Source organism: Melanotaenia boesemani, chromosome 11 (genome assembly GCF_017639745.1).
Source record: "Melanotaenia boesemani isolate fMelBoe1 chromosome 11, fMelBoe1.pri, whole genome shotgun sequence".
NCBI lineage: Eukaryota > Metazoa > Chordata > Actinopteri > Atheriniformes > Melanotaeniidae > Melanotaenia > Melanotaenia boesemani.
In genome coordinates this window covers 13,201,253-13,219,481 of record NC_055692.1, presented here as the reverse complement: position 1 = coordinate 13,219,481, position 18,229 = coordinate 13,201,253, and the positions used below count along the sequence as shown (strand labels likewise).

At 38.4% G+C, this 18,229-nt stretch overlaps 2 protein-coding genes across 6 annotated transcripts in view; both read right to left on the bottom strand.

Moving 5' to 3' along the window:
• sh2b3 (SH2B adaptor protein 3) overlaps nt 1-9,455 on the bottom strand; it is a 54,103-nt gene extending 44,648 nt beyond the window's left edge. For 2 of the 3 annotated variants that reach the window (XM_041999802.1, XM_041999803.1), the window contains exon 1: nt 9,135-9,455. The gene's annotated coding sequence lies outside the window, so the exon portion shown is untranslated. Of the gene's footprint in view, nt 1-9,130 lie in introns of all 3 variants that reach the window. The other variant, XM_041999804.1, reaches the window with a different exon arrangement.
• A 2,502-nt stretch (nt 9,456-11,957) lies between these two features.
• pheta1 (PH domain containing endocytic trafficking adaptor 1) lies at nt 11,958-17,094 on the bottom strand. 3 transcript variants are annotated; one of them, XM_042000247.1, is made up of 4 exons: nt 17,010-17,094; nt 16,355-16,446; nt 15,393-15,535; nt 11,958-14,688 (listed from the first exon to the last, which is right to left on the bottom strand). In XM_042000247.1, exon 4 carries the CDS (start codon nt 14,658-14,660, stop codon nt 13,773-13,775), a length of 888 nt encoding a protein of 295 aa, XP_041856181.1. In that variant the 5' UTR covers nt 14,661-14,688; nt 15,393-15,535; nt 16,355-16,446; nt 17,010-17,094; the 3' UTR covers nt 11,958-13,772. The 3 variants fall into 3 exon arrangements, with proteins under 3 accessions (XP_041856181.1, XP_041856180.1, XP_041856182.1); XM_042000246.1 differs by lacking the exon at nt 15,393-15,535 and having other exon boundaries at nt 16,355-17,058; XM_042000248.1 differs by lacking the exons at nt 15,393-15,535; nt 16,355-16,446 and having other exon boundaries at nt 17,010-17,051.
• Between the last annotated feature and the right edge of the window lie 1,135 nt (nt 17,095-18,229).

Below are 18,229 nucleotides of genomic sequence, written 5' to 3'. Positions count from 1 at the left end.
GCTTTTCCCATAAAAACTGGAGTGGAAAAAATAATTACATTTAAAAAATGCAGCAACATGTGCATCACAGGGACTGCAATGAAAAACAGATTTTGTTACCACCTATGAATTTTCATTTTGTGAATCACCGAATGAATCAGGGTTATGGATAAATTCACAGAGCAGGGAGTTTAGGATTGTGGGAGTTATTAAGAGGAAGGAGGAAAAAAGAAAAGAGGCAGCAAGGAGTGAGTAATATTAAGGAAGAAAAGTAAGAAGGGAGTATGAAAGATAATGAGAGGGCAGGCAGGAAGTGAGAATAACAGGCAGGAGAGGAGGCGAGAAGAGAACATGGCGCCAGATTTGTGGGTGAAGGTCCAGGTGGCAGAGTAAGAGAGGAACAGAGACCAAAGGATCTGCCTGGGCAGCAATCACAGCAACAGGAAGCCCTGCCCTGGCAAGCAGTAACCAGTGCACACGAGTAAAGACACCGAGCACACAAACTCACAAAATACACCAGCGTGTGCACACATGAGAGATGGAAAAAGAACGAAAAAATTAAGAGCTGTTGAGGAAAATGCATTTGGACTGAATGCTAGGGGTAAAAAAAAGAAGAAAAAGTACTGCTTGTAAAAACTTCTAATGTTACACGTGTTCCCATTCTAACAAGATTCATTCATTATTTAGAAGAGTCTGTTTAACTTTCGGAGTTGACAAGCTACAGTAGAGGGGCTGTTGTGTGTTAAAAATGGGGATTATATTTAATTCCCTCCTTTTAAAGTTTCTCTATTTACTGTCTTGCAGAGTTAGTAGACAAATGAACTTATGACTGAAAACAGCAGAAAAATCACTCTAACAGGGAAACATTTCACAATTACTTTTACAAAACGTTAAAACTATTTTCACAATTTATCATTTAGTCTATAGTTATATATGTGGTAGACCGTATGACCCACACTTGTGTATCCTACAGTGCATTATTTATTCTCAATTTGCACTCTAAAAATGCTAAAGCACAATAACACTGATAGCATATATGAAAGAATGTGGAGGGTATGGTGACTCAAACTACTGATCTTCTGGCTACAAGACAACCACTTTAACATCTCAGCCACAGCTGCCTGGTTTTGTGTGGGGAGACAAAAGCCGATTTCCAGTTTCTAAAAAAAGACCTCAGAAACAGTGGTTGCTGTAGTCCTATGATTTATTCTGTTTCATCCCATTAACCTTGTATTTTCCTGTCTTCTAATTACACATCAAATACAGGAATGGAAACCCAGTTACTGTCAGTGAACATTTTAGGAAGACAAAAACAAAAAAGTAAATGTGTTAAACCAATGAAAGCACCTCAAAAAGTTAATAGGAATTGAAGGTGAAGAAGTGTCTGTGGTAAACGATATACTAAGTTGTTACCAAAATATTCTTATTCTTTATTTTCTACACCGCTTTGTCCAGTTCGGGTTGCGGGGGAAGCTGGAGCCTATCCCAGCAATTACCATGCGAGGGGCAGGGTACACCCTCGACAGGTCGCCAGCCCATCGCAGACCAAACCCACAAGCCAACGTTATACATGTCTTTTTTCAAGAGAAAAAAGGTCAAGAATCCCCTTCACTACATTCACTATTCACTATTGTTATGTCAGGTGAAGCAGCCCTGCCCCACTGGAAGCCAACACACCAGTTAACATGAACTGACACCAAGTGACCTTTTTTCATCCCTTTCACTTCATGTTTTATACTTGAGAGTAACACGCTGCCGTGCGCCAGGCAAAAGTGGAACAACTTGACATTAGCTACATGCAACAAACAGTTTCTTTTCTAAAATGACTGCCTGATTAATCAGCTGCATAAAAGACGATGCCAGTATAAAAAAGACCAGCAGTTCCAGGGAATGGAAATGACTCGGGTGTTCCTGTTTGTATAAAGTGAGATATGAAAGAGCTTTGACAACAGAGAGGAAAACGAGACATAGGCAGCTTACATAACTGAAGAACATACTGCTTAAGAGGAAGTAGAACTAAAACATAAGAGAACTTTGGCCTTAATTTCCCATCACCTGAGGAGAGTATCAGCTGATTTCGGCTAAAAGTAAAGAGGGGGGGGGGTTGTGCGGCAGCATCACATGAAAGAGAAACCATTAGTGTTTGATCTGGATGTACAAGAAGTTTTTATGTAAATCCACATATTTAAATGCTAAAATAATTCACATTTTGAAAGATGAAAACAATGAGAACAATCAGCAAGAAATATCTAATTAATTATTTAAAAACAAATGCCCACACAGCCCAAAATTATGGGGTAAGATCAAACGCCATTCCTTCATGCTTGGCATTCACTATAACTGAAGCATCCGGAGTGGAAAGCTTCACCCTACAGCAGAACATTTTTTTTTTAATCACTTCACATAATTCACACACACTGGTTTTAATGGTGTGCATCTTAATGCTGCAATTAGCTCTGCCATAAAGAAAAGAAAACGCAGCAAAACCCTTATCTTTTACATTACACTCGCTAGTTTCTTGTTACACATATAGACAAAACACCTTTGAGTACACATAGTTTTTGTTTTGGTAAGAATATTGTCTAGCTCAGTCATGCATTCCCACAACAAAAACACAATGCTGCTATTCTTAAGACGCACAGAAATACAGCCCAGCCACTTTCTGGCCATTTCCTGTGGCCTGGGAAACAGAGAGAGGGAAACAGTTTTGGAAAGCAGAACAAGTGAATGTCTGGATCCGTGACGATAACACAAGAATTGCACGACATTAGCAATAATTTGAGAATGTATGCTAAAGCATCAACTCCACCTTGAATGCCAATATATGCAACAAATGGTTTATATTAAAAGAAAATATATATTTATATATTAATTATGTTTTCAATATTTCCAAATAACTTAGTAGATTTCTGACAAATAAGCATCCTGCCAGCTGCCCGGCAACCTATCATTGAGTAATACAATATGTCTGTCTACTGTGCAGTCTATCATTATCATGCAGTCAGACCTTGGCATGTCAAGGAAATACTAAAGTATAGGGCTAACTTAATGAGAGGCAAAAACTAAACAGGGAATTTAGATTTTGGCTTTTGGCTGCATGGATATGATGGGTGAGGAACAAGGTCAAAGGGAAAGAAGTCAGGCATGACTTGCAGGCGTGTACAAACAACAGCTCATCTAGTATTAGGGCTGGGCGATTATTCGATAAAATCGATAAATCAAATTTTCTATTTCTGGAGATTTATTTTTATGAAAATCAGGATTTTTTTCCATAGTTAGTTAGCAGCAGACTTAGCCCTCCCTCCACACCAGAACAGTGTTTGTCTGACGGAAAGAGATCACGGATGCAGTTGTGTTGCATATTTCTATGTAAGATATGAAGTCGTTTATATGGTGGAAAAGCTATGACATTATAGGCTTTATTTTGCTGGCATTCATCAGAAAGAAGAAATAAATGTTTTTAATAAGTTTATTTATGTTTTGTAAAAGAAAAGAAAAAAAAAAAACGATTTAAATCGGAAATCGAATTTGGTTATAAAAAATCAGAGATTTTATTTTTAGGCCATATCACCCAGCCCTATCTAGTATCTGTATTATTCTCTAGTACAAGTTCAACAAAATTCATGTAGTGGTCAAATGTTAGAAAAGCATTAATGAGCCGAAACCTGTTGTTCAATGTCTGTTTTCTACCCATCTGTCGCTCTGCTGCATTATTTTATAAACACTAATGATGAGAGCAAAGAGAACAGAATTCCTTTGCTGTCATTATACAGATGTTACGTACAAAAAAATGTAAAAACACAACGCAACTCCCTGTGGTAAAGTTTAAAACAAACAAGCACATGAAAAATTAAGAAACTAACAAGTATAAATAAACTAGAGCAATCATTATATATGTCTGTACATGTTCACATGCAAAATTTTGAGGAGCAAAATGAACAGATGAGTACAGTAAATAGTATAGAATGATAACGGTATGCAGTCAACTGAAATATGAGTTTTGGATGAATGAATATTTTTACTTTAATTAAAAACTACAGACTTTAAGTGTGATAAAATCCTGCTTTCAGACATAATTGTTGTTCCACTGTGAGAGAAAAAAAAAATGGATTGAGCATTTACACCATGCAGTGGTCTGCACTATTACATGTTATAATTCAGTCTAAAGTGCACACCATTACTATAAAGGGCAACTGCAGGCATTAACTAAAACTTTCCTGCACTCACACTTTGAATGGTTGCAATGTAAACATCGACTGTTGTGCTTATTTCAGAAAATTAAATATGCATGCATGAAACAGCTCAACAGTTTCCGTACGTTTCGAAGCAACAAAGTCACCAAAGGCTGACCTCAACTTCTTACTGGAACCCTTAAACACTAACCCAGCTTCTGAGAAGAAAACAACAACACATCATTCACAACTCACTGGAGTCAAATCAATACATTTCAGCCAATTGAAGCGTTCAAGAGTCAGCCAGAAAGAGCGTGACAGACATCTCTTGTAGAAATCCACAAGCACTTTATGAATGAGACATCCGTAGTCATAATGTGTGTATGATCCATTGTGAATTACAAAGATGTGTGGTAATATTTAAGATGTGCGCTGCAATATTATGTGTGTGTGCATAATCGTGTGTGGGGTTGTTCAGGCAATTTGGCTGCTAGATAATTGACTCCTTCAGTTATTCTGATCTGCTGTGAATCATCTGCAGCCATCTGACTTCCTGGAAGGCTATTTCAGGAGTTATAAACTTTTCCACATTGGACTAATGAGGAGCCATTTGAGCTTCAGTGCTAGTTCTTACAAAATATCTCTTTTACACACAAACATTACCCAAGACGCCTGGTTTTCTGCAGCAATTGCAAATTCTGTGTTTGCGTTGGAAATAAACTCTTTGTGGCATGATGCAAACAGGGTATTTTTGCGTGAGAATGGGATCTTAATTTCACTTCAGCCAAGACAAGACTCCCATTTCTGCTAAACACACAAACGAATGACGATTTGGTATGAGTGTGCATGTAAAGCTGAACCGTTTATATATATTGTAACTAAGCAGATTACACTGTTTGGTTAATAAGAATATTCTAAGATTTTCTAAATTATTTTCAATTATTGTCTTATAAGCCAAAAGCCATTTAGCTTTAAAAAAAGCTGAAACAATCTATCATTACAGCTGTGGATTGTATTTATTTGACTGCAAATACAGAAACGTGTTGAGCCATATAAACTTTATTTCTTTTCCAAAGTTTGACTGTTCAGCTTGAGTAAAGACTGCAGTCTACAAGCACGCTCATGTTTTCAGCATCATCTTCATGATACATCAGCCAAAAGGAGCCTTTAATCAACATTCTTTCAACAAGAACAGCAGTGCATTGGGTTAAACACACGCAAATGGACTCTTTAATTATTACCTCTTTGGAAAAACAATCAGACACATGTGTATCCCCTCCAAACACTTGCCCTTAACCCTATTTTGTGCCTCATGTGAGTTTTTAGTGGTGACAATGCCCCCTTGGAGCTGAGACTTTAGTCTTAGGTGGCCAGATGCCATGTAAGTCAACTCAACCATGTGTATGTTAATGTAAATGGTCCTTACTGTCACAAAAATAAAGCCCCCCCATTTTCTGAATAGTCTATTTTGTCTTTCTACATTCTTCTTTTTTTTCAGAACCTGACCCCCATCTCTCTGCTATGTTATCTCCCACGGCTCCTCTCTTTCCCTTGCCTCTTCACCCTCCTCTCCCCTCCCCACACATCCACTGTGGGTCAGACCTCTCTCGTGGTCTCATCAGTGGATTTCTTAGAACCCCTGAAGGAAACGGAAGAGCTGATGTCTGATAACATCTCAGTTAAGAACACGGAGCCATGACATTGTCTGATCCACAGCTGATAACCAGGGCTACACAGTTCTGTACTTTAGCTCTTTTTCCCCTGTCTGAAACATATGCAGGCATGTATACACAATAATGTGCACAAGGAGATTGGCAAAAATGTCAGTCTGGATTCCACGGAGTCACCACTTTTCTTTCCTGAAAATGTTCCAGGACAATCAGGTCTTATAAAGCATAAATTGGCCAACTAAGTAATCTTGACAAGTTAGAGGAAATCTTGTTAAAAACACACTGAACAAGTGTCATGCCTCTGTCTGGAGCTGAATCTATCATGCTTTATGGTTGTAATAACGCTCAACAGAGTTGCTATTATAAGTTACAGTATTCAAATAAGAATATAGTTTATTAAATCAACGCAATCAGCTGAAGTGATTATATGTCTAGCTATGCATATTTCTGTAATAAATACACTTATGGAGAGGAAGTTTCTTGTCAAAAGAGAAGTGAAGACAGAATCAGATATCCAAACATCACAAACCAAGGAGCTATGCAGGGATGTAAACACTCTTCAGAATATTATCAGGTTCTCTTGAGATTGTACAAGCCAAGCAGGAATCTGGAAGTAAAGAGAAGCTTTAAGCTTACAGGTGGTCTTTTGTTTGGAGTTGGCAGAGGTAAAACTGTCTACAACAAAAACCTTAAGCGTACATCATCACGAGTTACTTCCCCACCCTGGAGGTATGTCTTTCTGTCATCTGTATTCAGTGACTCAAGTTGCAACAACTGTTGTATCTAAATTACTGCAACGAAAGAATACAAAACATAACTGGATGCTTAGATTACTGCTGAGGGTAAATATGACCCCGAGTATGTTTTCAAACCTCTTATATGAAATAAAATATTGTAATATAACAACCTATATGATGATAATGTAAGGCAATAAAATGATCCCAAAATTAGATCCTAATTAAATTCATGTCTATGAGACATTTACAATTAATCTGTCTACATAGCCAGCCGTGTATCCCTCAGCAGACTCCAGTTCAGTAGTTGGCAGTAAAGAACCTCTAAGCTGGTTGCTAACTGCCAAGAAAACTCAACGGGGGAAAAAGAAAACAAAGAAAAAATATTAAAAACCTGTTAGCAGACTGCGAATTAGCAGAAATGTAGGAGAAAATGACAGAGCAGCTAAAGAAAGCCATGAAAGTAGAGGTGAGGCTGAAACTGTACTCACGTTACCTTCCCAAACTGTCAAAGATGTTGGGAAAAAAGGCCCTGCTACATCAGTAACATGGAAGTGGTTTGAATTCAGTAAAAATGATGAGGGACAGATACAATGTGCAAACTTTGTTGTTGGTCGGTGAATGCCAAAACAGGATGCAGGCCTAATTTGTTTAATCAGCTGAAAAGGTATCATCCCTCCAACTACGCAAAAAGCATGAAAAAACGCAGGCCGATGCAACTTAGTGCATCAGTTCTTGCTGTGCAAGCATCATCTCATCATTTATGGGTGTCAACCCATATAAACAGCATTTAAAATGTAGTAAACTTTTTAAACTGACAGCAATGACAAACTATATTGTGATTAAGATCAATCAGAAAATAATATTGTGATCATATTTTTGCTATATTCTCCAGCCCTATGATGATGCAGCGACAGAATACATCTTCAACCATCAGGTACAGAAGTGACGTTTATGGTCACCATTTGTGCCGTTGCATATACTTTCTGTACACTTTCCGGTAATCTGTTATAACAATAAAGTATTGGCATTTAACATATGCTTATTGGATTGCATATTCTCCTCATGTATGTGTGGGTTCGCTCTGGGTACTCTGGCTTCCTCACACCATCCAAAGACATGTATGTTGTAAACAGGTCACTCTTGCAAATGAGCCTGCATGTCTCGATGCGACTACCTGTATAAATAAAGGTTAATAAAAGTTTGTCAAGAACACAACCACGTATTGCTGTCTAACATATCCAGTCTAATATAACTAAAGAAATGCTCAATCCTGAAGAAATTCTTCATGTCGGACTTTATTCAAAACGTTGATGTATTCACGTTATCCTTGTGATAACCACAGAAGTGTTTCAATTAAATGAGCCTCCCTCGAAACTGTTCAGAGCCCCTTGGGAAAGCCCACCTCACATGTTGAAGACTTCTGCACTTGAGCTGCAAAATATCTTTTGCAGGAAGGAAATTATTGTGTAATTACATGGAACAGCAGACACAAAAATACTGCTACTAGGCCACAATTTGGGGCCATCCTTGTTGAGTTAATTCAGTTTGATCTATAACTAAAAAAAACATAATTTTGTAAAATAGTATATATTGAACTGCAATAAGGCAATATTTTTCTTATTTTTATAGGTGTTTACAGTTGAACCGTTCATTAAATATAGTCAAATACAATATCTTCCTATCAAAACAAAAGGGCCAAATCTAAACCTTTACCATCAAAAAGAGACCCCATCTTCCCAAAAACTCATCGGTTTCAAGGTCTAAAGCTGAACTCCTGACAAATACAGAAATGATCACAAGCAAGCAAGGAGCCACAAATGGAAATGAGTCTCCACCAACACACACACACCAATAGCATTGCTTTGATTTCATAACACAAAACACTGGCCTCTGAAACCAAGTGCCTGCTCCCCACATGTTGCTGTTCTCTATCCTGCAGTCATGACGGGTGACTAACCTGCGCGCGAGAACAATAGCTTGTGTAACACACATGCAGATTTCAGTTACACATTAAAAATTCTAACAATTCATGGGTTTAAAAAAAAGTACACATATAAAGGGTTTATTTTTATGTCTGGCGCCACGTTAACCATGATGCTAAGGTGTTGCGTCTCACCATAGTAACCAACGAAGGTTTCGTGCAAAACATTGGGTAAAATGTCAAAAACTTTACGTGTATTTAAGCTACTGTTCAGGTCCTAAATGCACGTGGTGTTTATACACTTGGTGATAATTATGCTAAACAGAAAGTAGCCTACTGCTGAGTGCGTGGCAGGACTGTTATTAAAAAAATGAACTCGTTGCGCAAAAAAATCTGCGCAAACCCATAACTTGAGAGAAGCAGACCATTTAAACTTTTCTTTGCTAATTTGTTTGTTTGTCTTTGTTTTTGAACTTGCACATCTTAGACGATAAATAAGGGAAATTGTCTGAAGCTTTGACTATACTTCTGCTGCAGTCCGTCATTTTGGGAATATTCCAGTTGCGGTTACAATACAAATTTGGTCATTAAGAAACATTCAAAGAAAGAAAGAAGGAATAAAAGTTGACAGTCTCAGGCTGCAAAGCTTACTCACGTTCTCCGTTATCTCGGACGGGCACCCACCGCAGCACGACGACTAACCACCAAGTTAGGCTTCGCATAACGGAAATGTGTTAAGAAACATTAAAACTTAAGTCTAAGCGACGTCGGCGAGGAGCAAAAAAAAGTGGACATCAGAGAAAAGGTTGCACGTTAAAAAGCTCGTCACTTTCTCTCTCATGGTGACTGCACGCGACTGGTCCCCAGCAAGAAAAAAAACAAATAAAAAAATTAAAAAAGAGGAAAGAAAACTTTCAGCCACGAACTTAACGCGGAAAAAGAGGCTACTGCTCATTTCCGCTGTCATAAAAAAAATGCCGCGGTCCAAGCACAGGGAGAAGAGACTGTCATATAAAAATTCCACTTCCGGTCACGATTTTCAAAACAAGATATCCGTATCTTCTCTCCGTAAAAATCCTTAAACCAAGGCTGCAGAGCTCCGCACCGCATCAACTCAACGGAAGTGGAGCAATAAAAGTACCACAGAGAAGAACAAATTAATGAAATGCTGAGAAAACAAATGAGAAGTTGTTTAGACAAACAAAATTAACAAAACAAGTGTGTCTGTGTGTGTGTGTGTGTGTGTGTGTGTGTATATATATATATATAAGGGTGAAAGATAATCGCCCATGCAGTAATTATCCAATAGGGGGTTTGTGCCTATTTGCTTAGATCCAGGTGGTGACTTTTTTATGGTCAGGCAGTGTGATATTAGTATTTATGTTTTGTATTTGAATTCTCATGGTATTTATTTATTGTCAAGTAACCTTGTTATTTTGATTACTTTATTCATCCTTATTCTATTCTCAGTTGCTTTTTTTTCTCAAATATCTTTGTCAATCTCCCTTTGCTTTTTTAAAAAATACTAATAGCTTTATCTATGTCTATGTACATAGGTACAGTTAGTTATTTCTCATCTACTTTTTTTTAATTTTGATCCAGCTTAATTTGAAGCTCTAGTTCCCGAACAAGAGCAGGGCAGAGCAGTCAAAGCCTTTAATCAGCCACTCCAGCATTGGGTAATGACATGCATTATTAGAGTAATATTGTAACACTGTCCTGCTTCTTCTGGGGAATTCCATGGGACATGAAGGCGAACAGAAAAATATAATCAAGTATATAATGCTGGCTTTATTAGTCAAAGGAATTTTTATAAGTAGAGTACTAAGCAGTTCAATAGTCAAAATGAATGATTAAAATTATCTGGGCAGGGCAACTGCCACCCAAAGAAAGGCAACCATAAAAATAATGAAGATGGTCCAAACTCAAGAATGAGCTGTTCTTTCTGTAACTGAATTCTCCAGAAAGTCACGCAAGATAGAAAAAGTTGGATTCAGATTTAGGACCATCTGAAGGTTGGTTGACTGGCTACAAGCAATGCATGGTAATTATAAATGAGTTGTTTTTTTGTTGTTGTTGTTTATTGCTGACAAAATCTTTCTTATTTTCCTCCATTTTCTGCTTCTATCTGTATATCTACTCTTGTATACTTCATGGATGAAGGAAACTAGCCAAAGAAGGTGTTTATATTCCTTACACTGTTGACTTTTATACTGTAGTGTTATACATAACATACAATTTGGTATATTGGTGAAGTTATTGCCTAAATATGTCCTTGGATGATTTAAAAAGCAGGGGTGGTGTCCGGAGCCTCTCGGCAAAGCTGACCTCAGTCCCAAGGCCTCCACCCTTTAATTAAAGCTGAGCTGGTGGACATTTATGTATGTTTAATATGTTATCCCCCACTCTCTGCTAGCAAAGAAGGAATATTAGAATTTTTGCAATTCTCTATGTAATTCACAGAAATGCACCTTTTTCTTCTTCTTCTGCTCTACCCCAGAGTAATCCAAAATTATCCATATTTAATTTGCTTTTTCAAATGAGTGATTTATTCAATAAATGCATTTACTGATGTATGAAGATTTATTTTTTTACTACCTGCATTTGAGTTTTCACCCATCTGCAGGATGGTAGCAGAGGATAACAGCTCCCTCCAGTGTTCACCGTCTAGATTACACACACAGGTGTGTAGAGAAGCATAAATCCAGCTGTTTGTATTGTGATCAGATTTCAAAGCTTTATAACAAACAGCTTCTTCACATAATTAATGTTTGTGGCCTTAAAATGTTTCCTTTATATTTTTATCTTAAATCAGATCTTAAATCCTGCTATTTCAGATCAATGTTTCTTTTAGTTCAGTAAGCAAGACTATTTTCCTGTTTTGTACAAATTGTATTGACTAGGAAGATATTTTTTTATTTTATGTAGTTTTTAAAGAAAAGGCAGATGTTAAATTTCTTGTCAGACAAACAAAACTGGAAAGTTATTCGAGCAGAAAAGAAAAGTCCAACACTGAAAACATGAAGCAGCGCCATCCACTGAAGTTTGGAGCAAGTCAGGTTTCCAGCCAAGTTGCCATGGTGATAACATTCAGTGGGAAGTAAGGGCAAAAATATGCTTGTTTTTAATTATGCTAAAAACTGGCTTTGTGATACCAAAAACTTAACTATCAATCCTGCTAGTGTTAATCCTAAATCAACCCCTCCTCCTTTTTTTTTCCAGATGGTTAAATAAGCTACATCCACCTGCCGAACCACTTGTGATTGCCGATAGCCCTGAAGTAAAAAGACCATGATCTAAAATGGTTGTACAGTGACACCTGCTGAAGATCCTGCTGCAGAGCACTGGAAATGTGTGCATGAATTCAGACATGAGCTGTGGCTTGTTACTAACTGACTTGATGAAAGGAGGAAGTCCATAATAATTTGATCTACATGAAACATCCTTTCAAGCAATAATATGACTAAAGAGACTGTTGTACAACAAAATCATTGTTTATGGAATGATTTACAAAAATATCTTAAAGAGTACCATGACAGAACATCATTTAGACAATATAATGCTGTGTAAGGTAACACTGGAACATGCTAGGACAATCGTGGAAATGTAAGGAAAAACAAATCATATATATTGTTATGCGTTTCTTATATGGCACTTTTAAAAAAAAATAATTACCAAATGGTTACATTTAAACATTCATATTAATCTTTTAGTCCTTGATTACAGTGCTGTAAAAAAAAACATTTAAACATCCTGAATTTTAGATGTTTGTTAAAATCTTAGTAATGGCCCTTAGGCAAAAAAGAAAAACATTCCCATTGTACCACCTTTTCCCATTTCTGTACATGCCAAGTGTCTAGCAGTAATGACAGCACTGTGCATTGTTGCAGACTAAAGTGTCAAAGAGTGATTGCACCAAAATGAGCCTTTGGCAAGAAAGAAGGACAAAGAGGAGGGGGAAAAAAAAAAACAGTATAGCTGATTAAGAACAAAACCACTGACGTGGTCATAGCTGCAACTGCAATAACAGTTCTGCAGGAAACATAAGGCACGTATAAACCAAAGAGTATAAAACAGCTTTATGGTCAGACGTAGAAAGAGAGCAGAAGCAATCATTTTTAAAAAAGCTTTCTTTAAACAGGAGGATAGATGTTTACGCTGAGTATACCTATAACCTTACCAATCACATTCAGGTAAGTAGTTGTAAAAACAACCATACATTATGATAAAGTTGATTTGTTTGTATAAAATGACACTATCAGAGCATTGAGCATTGTAAATTTAAGGATAAATTACCTCCTTTTATTGAAACATGAGACTCAAAGGAGAACTAAGTGACAAGCACTCTTATGACACTGCATCATCTGGCTGCTGGCTAACAAGGGCTAAAAATAAAAGGGCGTGTAGCTCAGAGCACGACATCCAGCTCCCATCACGGTCTCTAGTGACTGTCGAGGGGATGTTCTGACGTTGGCAACCGCAAGGCCTTCAGGGTGAGAAGTACCCTGCTGGGAGAAACTGGACAAGTTTCTCCAACATCTTTGCTCATTTCCACAATGCTCTCACATTACTACAGTTAGCAGATTTTAAGTCACAGGAAAGGAACTCTTATCCTCTGCTTTCCTTTCCTGATTAACACTTAAATAAGAGCAGTTTGGTCACAAAGAGGGCAAAGCTTGGACAGCACCAAACAGGGTTATCATGTCATAACTATCTAACTCATGTGGATTTGTCTTGTGCAACATCTTCAGGTCATTTTTTTATGTGGCTTATCGCGTGAGACGAAAAAGAATATTAGACCTTCTCTCAGTTAGAAGACTTCATTGGGGTAATTTGAGCAGCTGCTTCCAGAAAACACCCCCTCCCCCCCTAAATGTTCACAGAGTATAGCTGGAAGCTACAAGGGCTGAATAAATTTAACACTGGGGCAACAACACAGCATGTTTTTAGTTGAAGCCATTCAAAGAAAACTGCTGATTTTAAGAAATGAGATAGCTTTTTAAATAGCATTTTCTCATTGGCAAGTGTTACTCTGTGAAACTGTGAAGTAGCATTGTTTGTATGTCTTTGTAGAAATGTTGGTAAAGGTTGACCAATCCCCTTGTGCCAGACAAGACTTGGAATCAGTCGCAAGTTTGAGTTATTTCTTTAAAAATCTGTGATGTCAATTTGCAGTTAAGTCTTAGTGTTTTCATCTTTCTGTCTGTTTCAGAAAACTCTTGCTCTGCAGAATGATCAGAAGGGAATGGTTTCACATGGAAAAAAAAAAAATAGATGATCCACCTCAGTCTGTTTACTGGCTCTGCAGCCACTGCACTCTCAGTTCCTCCACCTCTTTGCCGTACCAGTCATGAAGTTTGGAAAAGCATCTAGTGTCAGGAGAGACCGGGCTCTCCAGTGATGCTCCTCTCCTCCGGGGCGGCACCGGTGGTGCCCTCGCCCCATCAGCCCCATAACTATTCACGTTCCCAGCATCTGTGCAGCCTTCCCAGGCCACACAGGAAGATGCTCCTTCAACAAAACCATTAGCCAGTGCAGCTGGTGGTTTACTCCACGCAACTCCGTTCTCCTTGGAGCACCCGGAGATCAGCTGCACCTCATCCTGGAGACTCTTCTGGGTGGAGGAGGGGACTGTCATGCAAGGGGCACTTGATGATGATGATAAGGAAGATGAAGAAGATGAAGAGGAGGATGCTCCAGATCTGGAAAGCACCATCTGATTACGCCTGGAAGGCTTGGGCCTGATCTGTTGGCCTCCACCTCCAACAAAACCACCCACTGCAGCTTCCTGAATCTCCTCCAGCTGCCTCTCTAGCTCCTTCACAACCAGCCTCATGTAGTCAAAGCTGGCCCTTGACAGCGCTTTCACCCATGACTCCATGGCTGCCTGGTTTTCAGCAGCCATCTTGTACACCCGCGCTTTGGCACAATCAAACTTGATGGCGAAGGCAAACTCTTCAGTTGATTCGCAGAGCTCCACAGTGCATCCCTCGAGAACGATGACGCCGATGGGCTCTCGGCTGTCACGTTCCTCAAAGTAGAAGAGCATGTTGCCCTTCAGGACAAACCAGCGGCGGTGGTAAGCGGTGTTGCGCTCACCCTTTTTAAACAGGAAGCCCGTCTTGTCTGGTGGCGAGTCACAGGTGGCGTAGTGCGCTACGCTGCGTTCATTCAGCTTCATCTTCTCCCACTGCAGATTCGTCTTTTACCTAAAAAAATACCCACAAGTTTAAAAGATTACTCCACACTCATAGATGCCAAAAAGTAACTGCACAAGCAGACTTTTTTCAGTGAAACTGAAGAGTTTTTAAGCTCTCACACAAAATTAAGTATCGGCAAAAAGAGACTGATTTAGTGTTTGTACTCCACAGGCAGGTGCTTTCTAGATAAACATCTGGTAGCCTCCTCCCCCACTGAGCTGTCATGCCCACAGTGTTATTGACTTTTATTTTTTACCAATCACAACAAAGAGGAGTTGACACAATCTGAGACATTGCTCTGATCCACTGCTTTAGCAGGTCAACTTGTTGTTGTGTTTTAGGCTGTGTAATCACATGTGCAGCAGTAAACTAGGGCTCAGACCTTCCCACTGTGTAAACAACTGCTAATCCAATTTCACTTGGTCAGTAATAAAAACACTTACAAACAGGTGCAACTTCAACTACAAACATTGAATGTGACTAACATGGTAACCGGGGCAGCGATTTATTGAAATATGTGCAAAGACAAATGGAAATACGGTTTATGAGGGAAAAACGAATTTCTAACAAGCTAAAGGGCATTATTTTGTGTGACTGCATTTATTTTTAACACAGCTTAAAACTTCCTAGATAAGCTTTCTTGTCATTTTACAAGTCATCCTGAGCCTGTATGGGCTAGCGGGCAACAGCGAAGAAGAAAACCCCATTTTTACCAGGAAAGAACCTCCAGCAGAAACAGACTCATGAAGTCTGGCTCGGGTGTCCCTCCCCTTTAGTCCAGTCTTTTCTTCCTGTTTTGCTTTCTTAGAATTGCTTCTTGACAGCCACCCTTTCATGGAGATGATTCCTGACGAGGCTTCAGGGAACAGTAGAAGGATCACATGTGTCTGTGTTAAGTCTTGGATGGATTTTACTTACAGACATTACTTTGAGATATATTATACTGTATATCTGATATATATATATATATATATATATATATATATATATATATATATATGTATATATATACACTACTCACAAAAAGATAGAGACTTTTTGCTTTTTGTATGATGTCACAATGTACCTAAAATGCACCATAACCTTTGCAGGTGAACTTAATTTGTCTTTAACTAAACTTTTGAATCCACGTGTCCAACCTTTCAGTGTTTAAGTATTTATTGCACAACATGCTGTTTTGTAACCAGGTGATTAACTGCAAAATGCACATCACATAAATCATATTGTTGTTGGTCCATGAATACTATTTTACATTAAACAATTGTTTACTTGCATCTAAAAAAATTCTTTGTTACAGGCTGCTGGTAAAAACATGCATAAAGATACAATTTTTCTTTCTCCTGGCCAAAATGTATTGAGTCAACATTTGTTACATAAATAAGCAAAATATTAAATAATCAAATAAATAGATATAAATAGAATACCACCTGAAAAGCAGCCAATATTAAAAATAAATACACACACACACACACACACACATATATATATATATATATATATATATATATATATATATATATATATACATACTACTTTAAGGTCAGGGATGGGTGAAGACTTTTACACTGAACTGTACGAATTGTCTTTACATTTTGTGCTTCAAGTGCAAGAATGAAACCTAATTGGACAAAAATGCTGTCAGTGAGCTACATATTTGAAGTAGATTGTAACTTACATGTTTATCTCAAATCCATCTGGCATCCACCCCAGTCCTCCCATCACATCTGGAGCTTACTTCTTATCAAGTTTCAACCTTCTTCTGTCTCTCTTCTCAAGTAAGGACAAGAAAAAACAAATGTGCCCAGTTGTTAGACATTTAGGTTCACTGTACCGACTCCATGAGGAGCTGAAACGTCCAGTTCCAAACGTCAGAGGCTAATGTGTCCCAGATTAGCTGTTTTGTTACTCCTCTGCGAGCTAATAGTGCCTGAGCGAATGATTCAGTCTCGAACGGACTGGTGGGTCACAAGCTTTTGACACATCAGCACTTTGTGGGAATACGTCTCGGCCGACATAACTGTTTCAGCAGAAAAGACATACAACCAAAAAAAAAAAAAAAAAAAAACCGCTCGACGCGGAAATACGTATTTTTGTGCCAACTAGCTACAAACGCATTCAGCTACTTTGGTGAACCACAAAAATGCATCCAGCGTCAGCATTCTTGCGACTTCAGCAAAGCTGTTACAGATGGACTCTTCGGCTCACACGTTATTTAAGACAGCAGCCTTCTAGCCGACAAGCTGGCTGTAGCTAGTTATTACCTGCCAATAAAATGCCACTTTGTACCAAGCTGGTAACCTAGCCGTTGTTAAATTTTTTTTCATCTCTACCTCATTCCTTTCTTCCTTTCTTTCTTTTTTTGGAGGGGTTTCCGTTCTTCCCTGTCACGTGATGAGCCGATGGGTTACGTGTTGGTTTACGCGGACATCTGGACCGGGCGGTGTACCCTTAGAACCATACTGACTTGGTACTGAGGCCCCCCCCTACCGGATATGCTGTAACGTAAAACACGCGCACCCCGTTTTTGCCCTTGGAAAGGTGGTACTTGGAGCAGATGTCTGATGCCAGTGCTGCACCTGCGTGGATGTACAGTACCAGATCTTCAGATGTAGATTTCTTTCTTTCTTTCTTTCTTTCTTCCTTGTTTATTGTATTTCTGGACCGATGTGCCTAGAAGAACAGAAATCACCCTTTTGTGCTTATAGGTAGCATAAAGAAGTTTATACTCTCTCTTAACTAGTCCAGATTTGAAGAATACCTGATGATTAGACAATTTACTTGTATTAATTAGAATGTACCTGGTATATTACTAACTAATAAATGTAATCTCAAAATGAATAAAAACACAAATTGAATGTGGAATGCTACATATTGTGGCAAAATAAAACTTTGGTCATATAACTTACTTCACCGATGCTGAATAAACAAACAATTAATAAAACTAACCGGAGGATTTTGACATTTGGCTCAAAAATTTGTTTTGCATTTAGGACAAATAAACTTAAAATACCTTTTTATGTTTGTAAGTAACTTCATTTCCATTCAGTACAAGCATCTGCACAGTATAACCACAGAAATGTATGAATTTCTAAGATTTGCTTGAGGGCATCACTGCTGTGGATCAAATATGTATGTTTCCGATGCACATCTTACAGCAGATTTTTCCAGTTCATGGATATACTTAAGACATTTCAGTTTGAAATCTGCCTTTGTGCTTTAGGCCATGGCTGCCCTGTCCCTGTAACCCTGTCCTTCATTATAATGGTGTTGAGCTGCTGGCTGTAGCCTGTGTCATAGTCTGTATGACCATGACAAGCCACCATGAATTCATTACAATATCATCTGTGGACAGCTCATGGCCTTCAGCTCCGCCAGCCTGTTATCTCATCACACTAATCTTCAACTAACAGATGCAGCTGCTGATTCCATTTACTGTATTTTTTTATTTAATTATTTATTTTTTTGGGAGTATTGCTTGCACCACTTTTTTATGACTTTGATTAAGTGTGATGCTCTTGCAGTTGGTTTAATTTCCTCTGTTTGGCACTCA

What these genes read in the sequence shown, in the direction of transcription:
- pheta1 (XM_042000247.1), bottom strand. Translation starts at nt 14,660, where the DNA reads ATGAAGCTGAATGAACGCAGCGTAGCGCACTACGCCACCTGTGACTCG.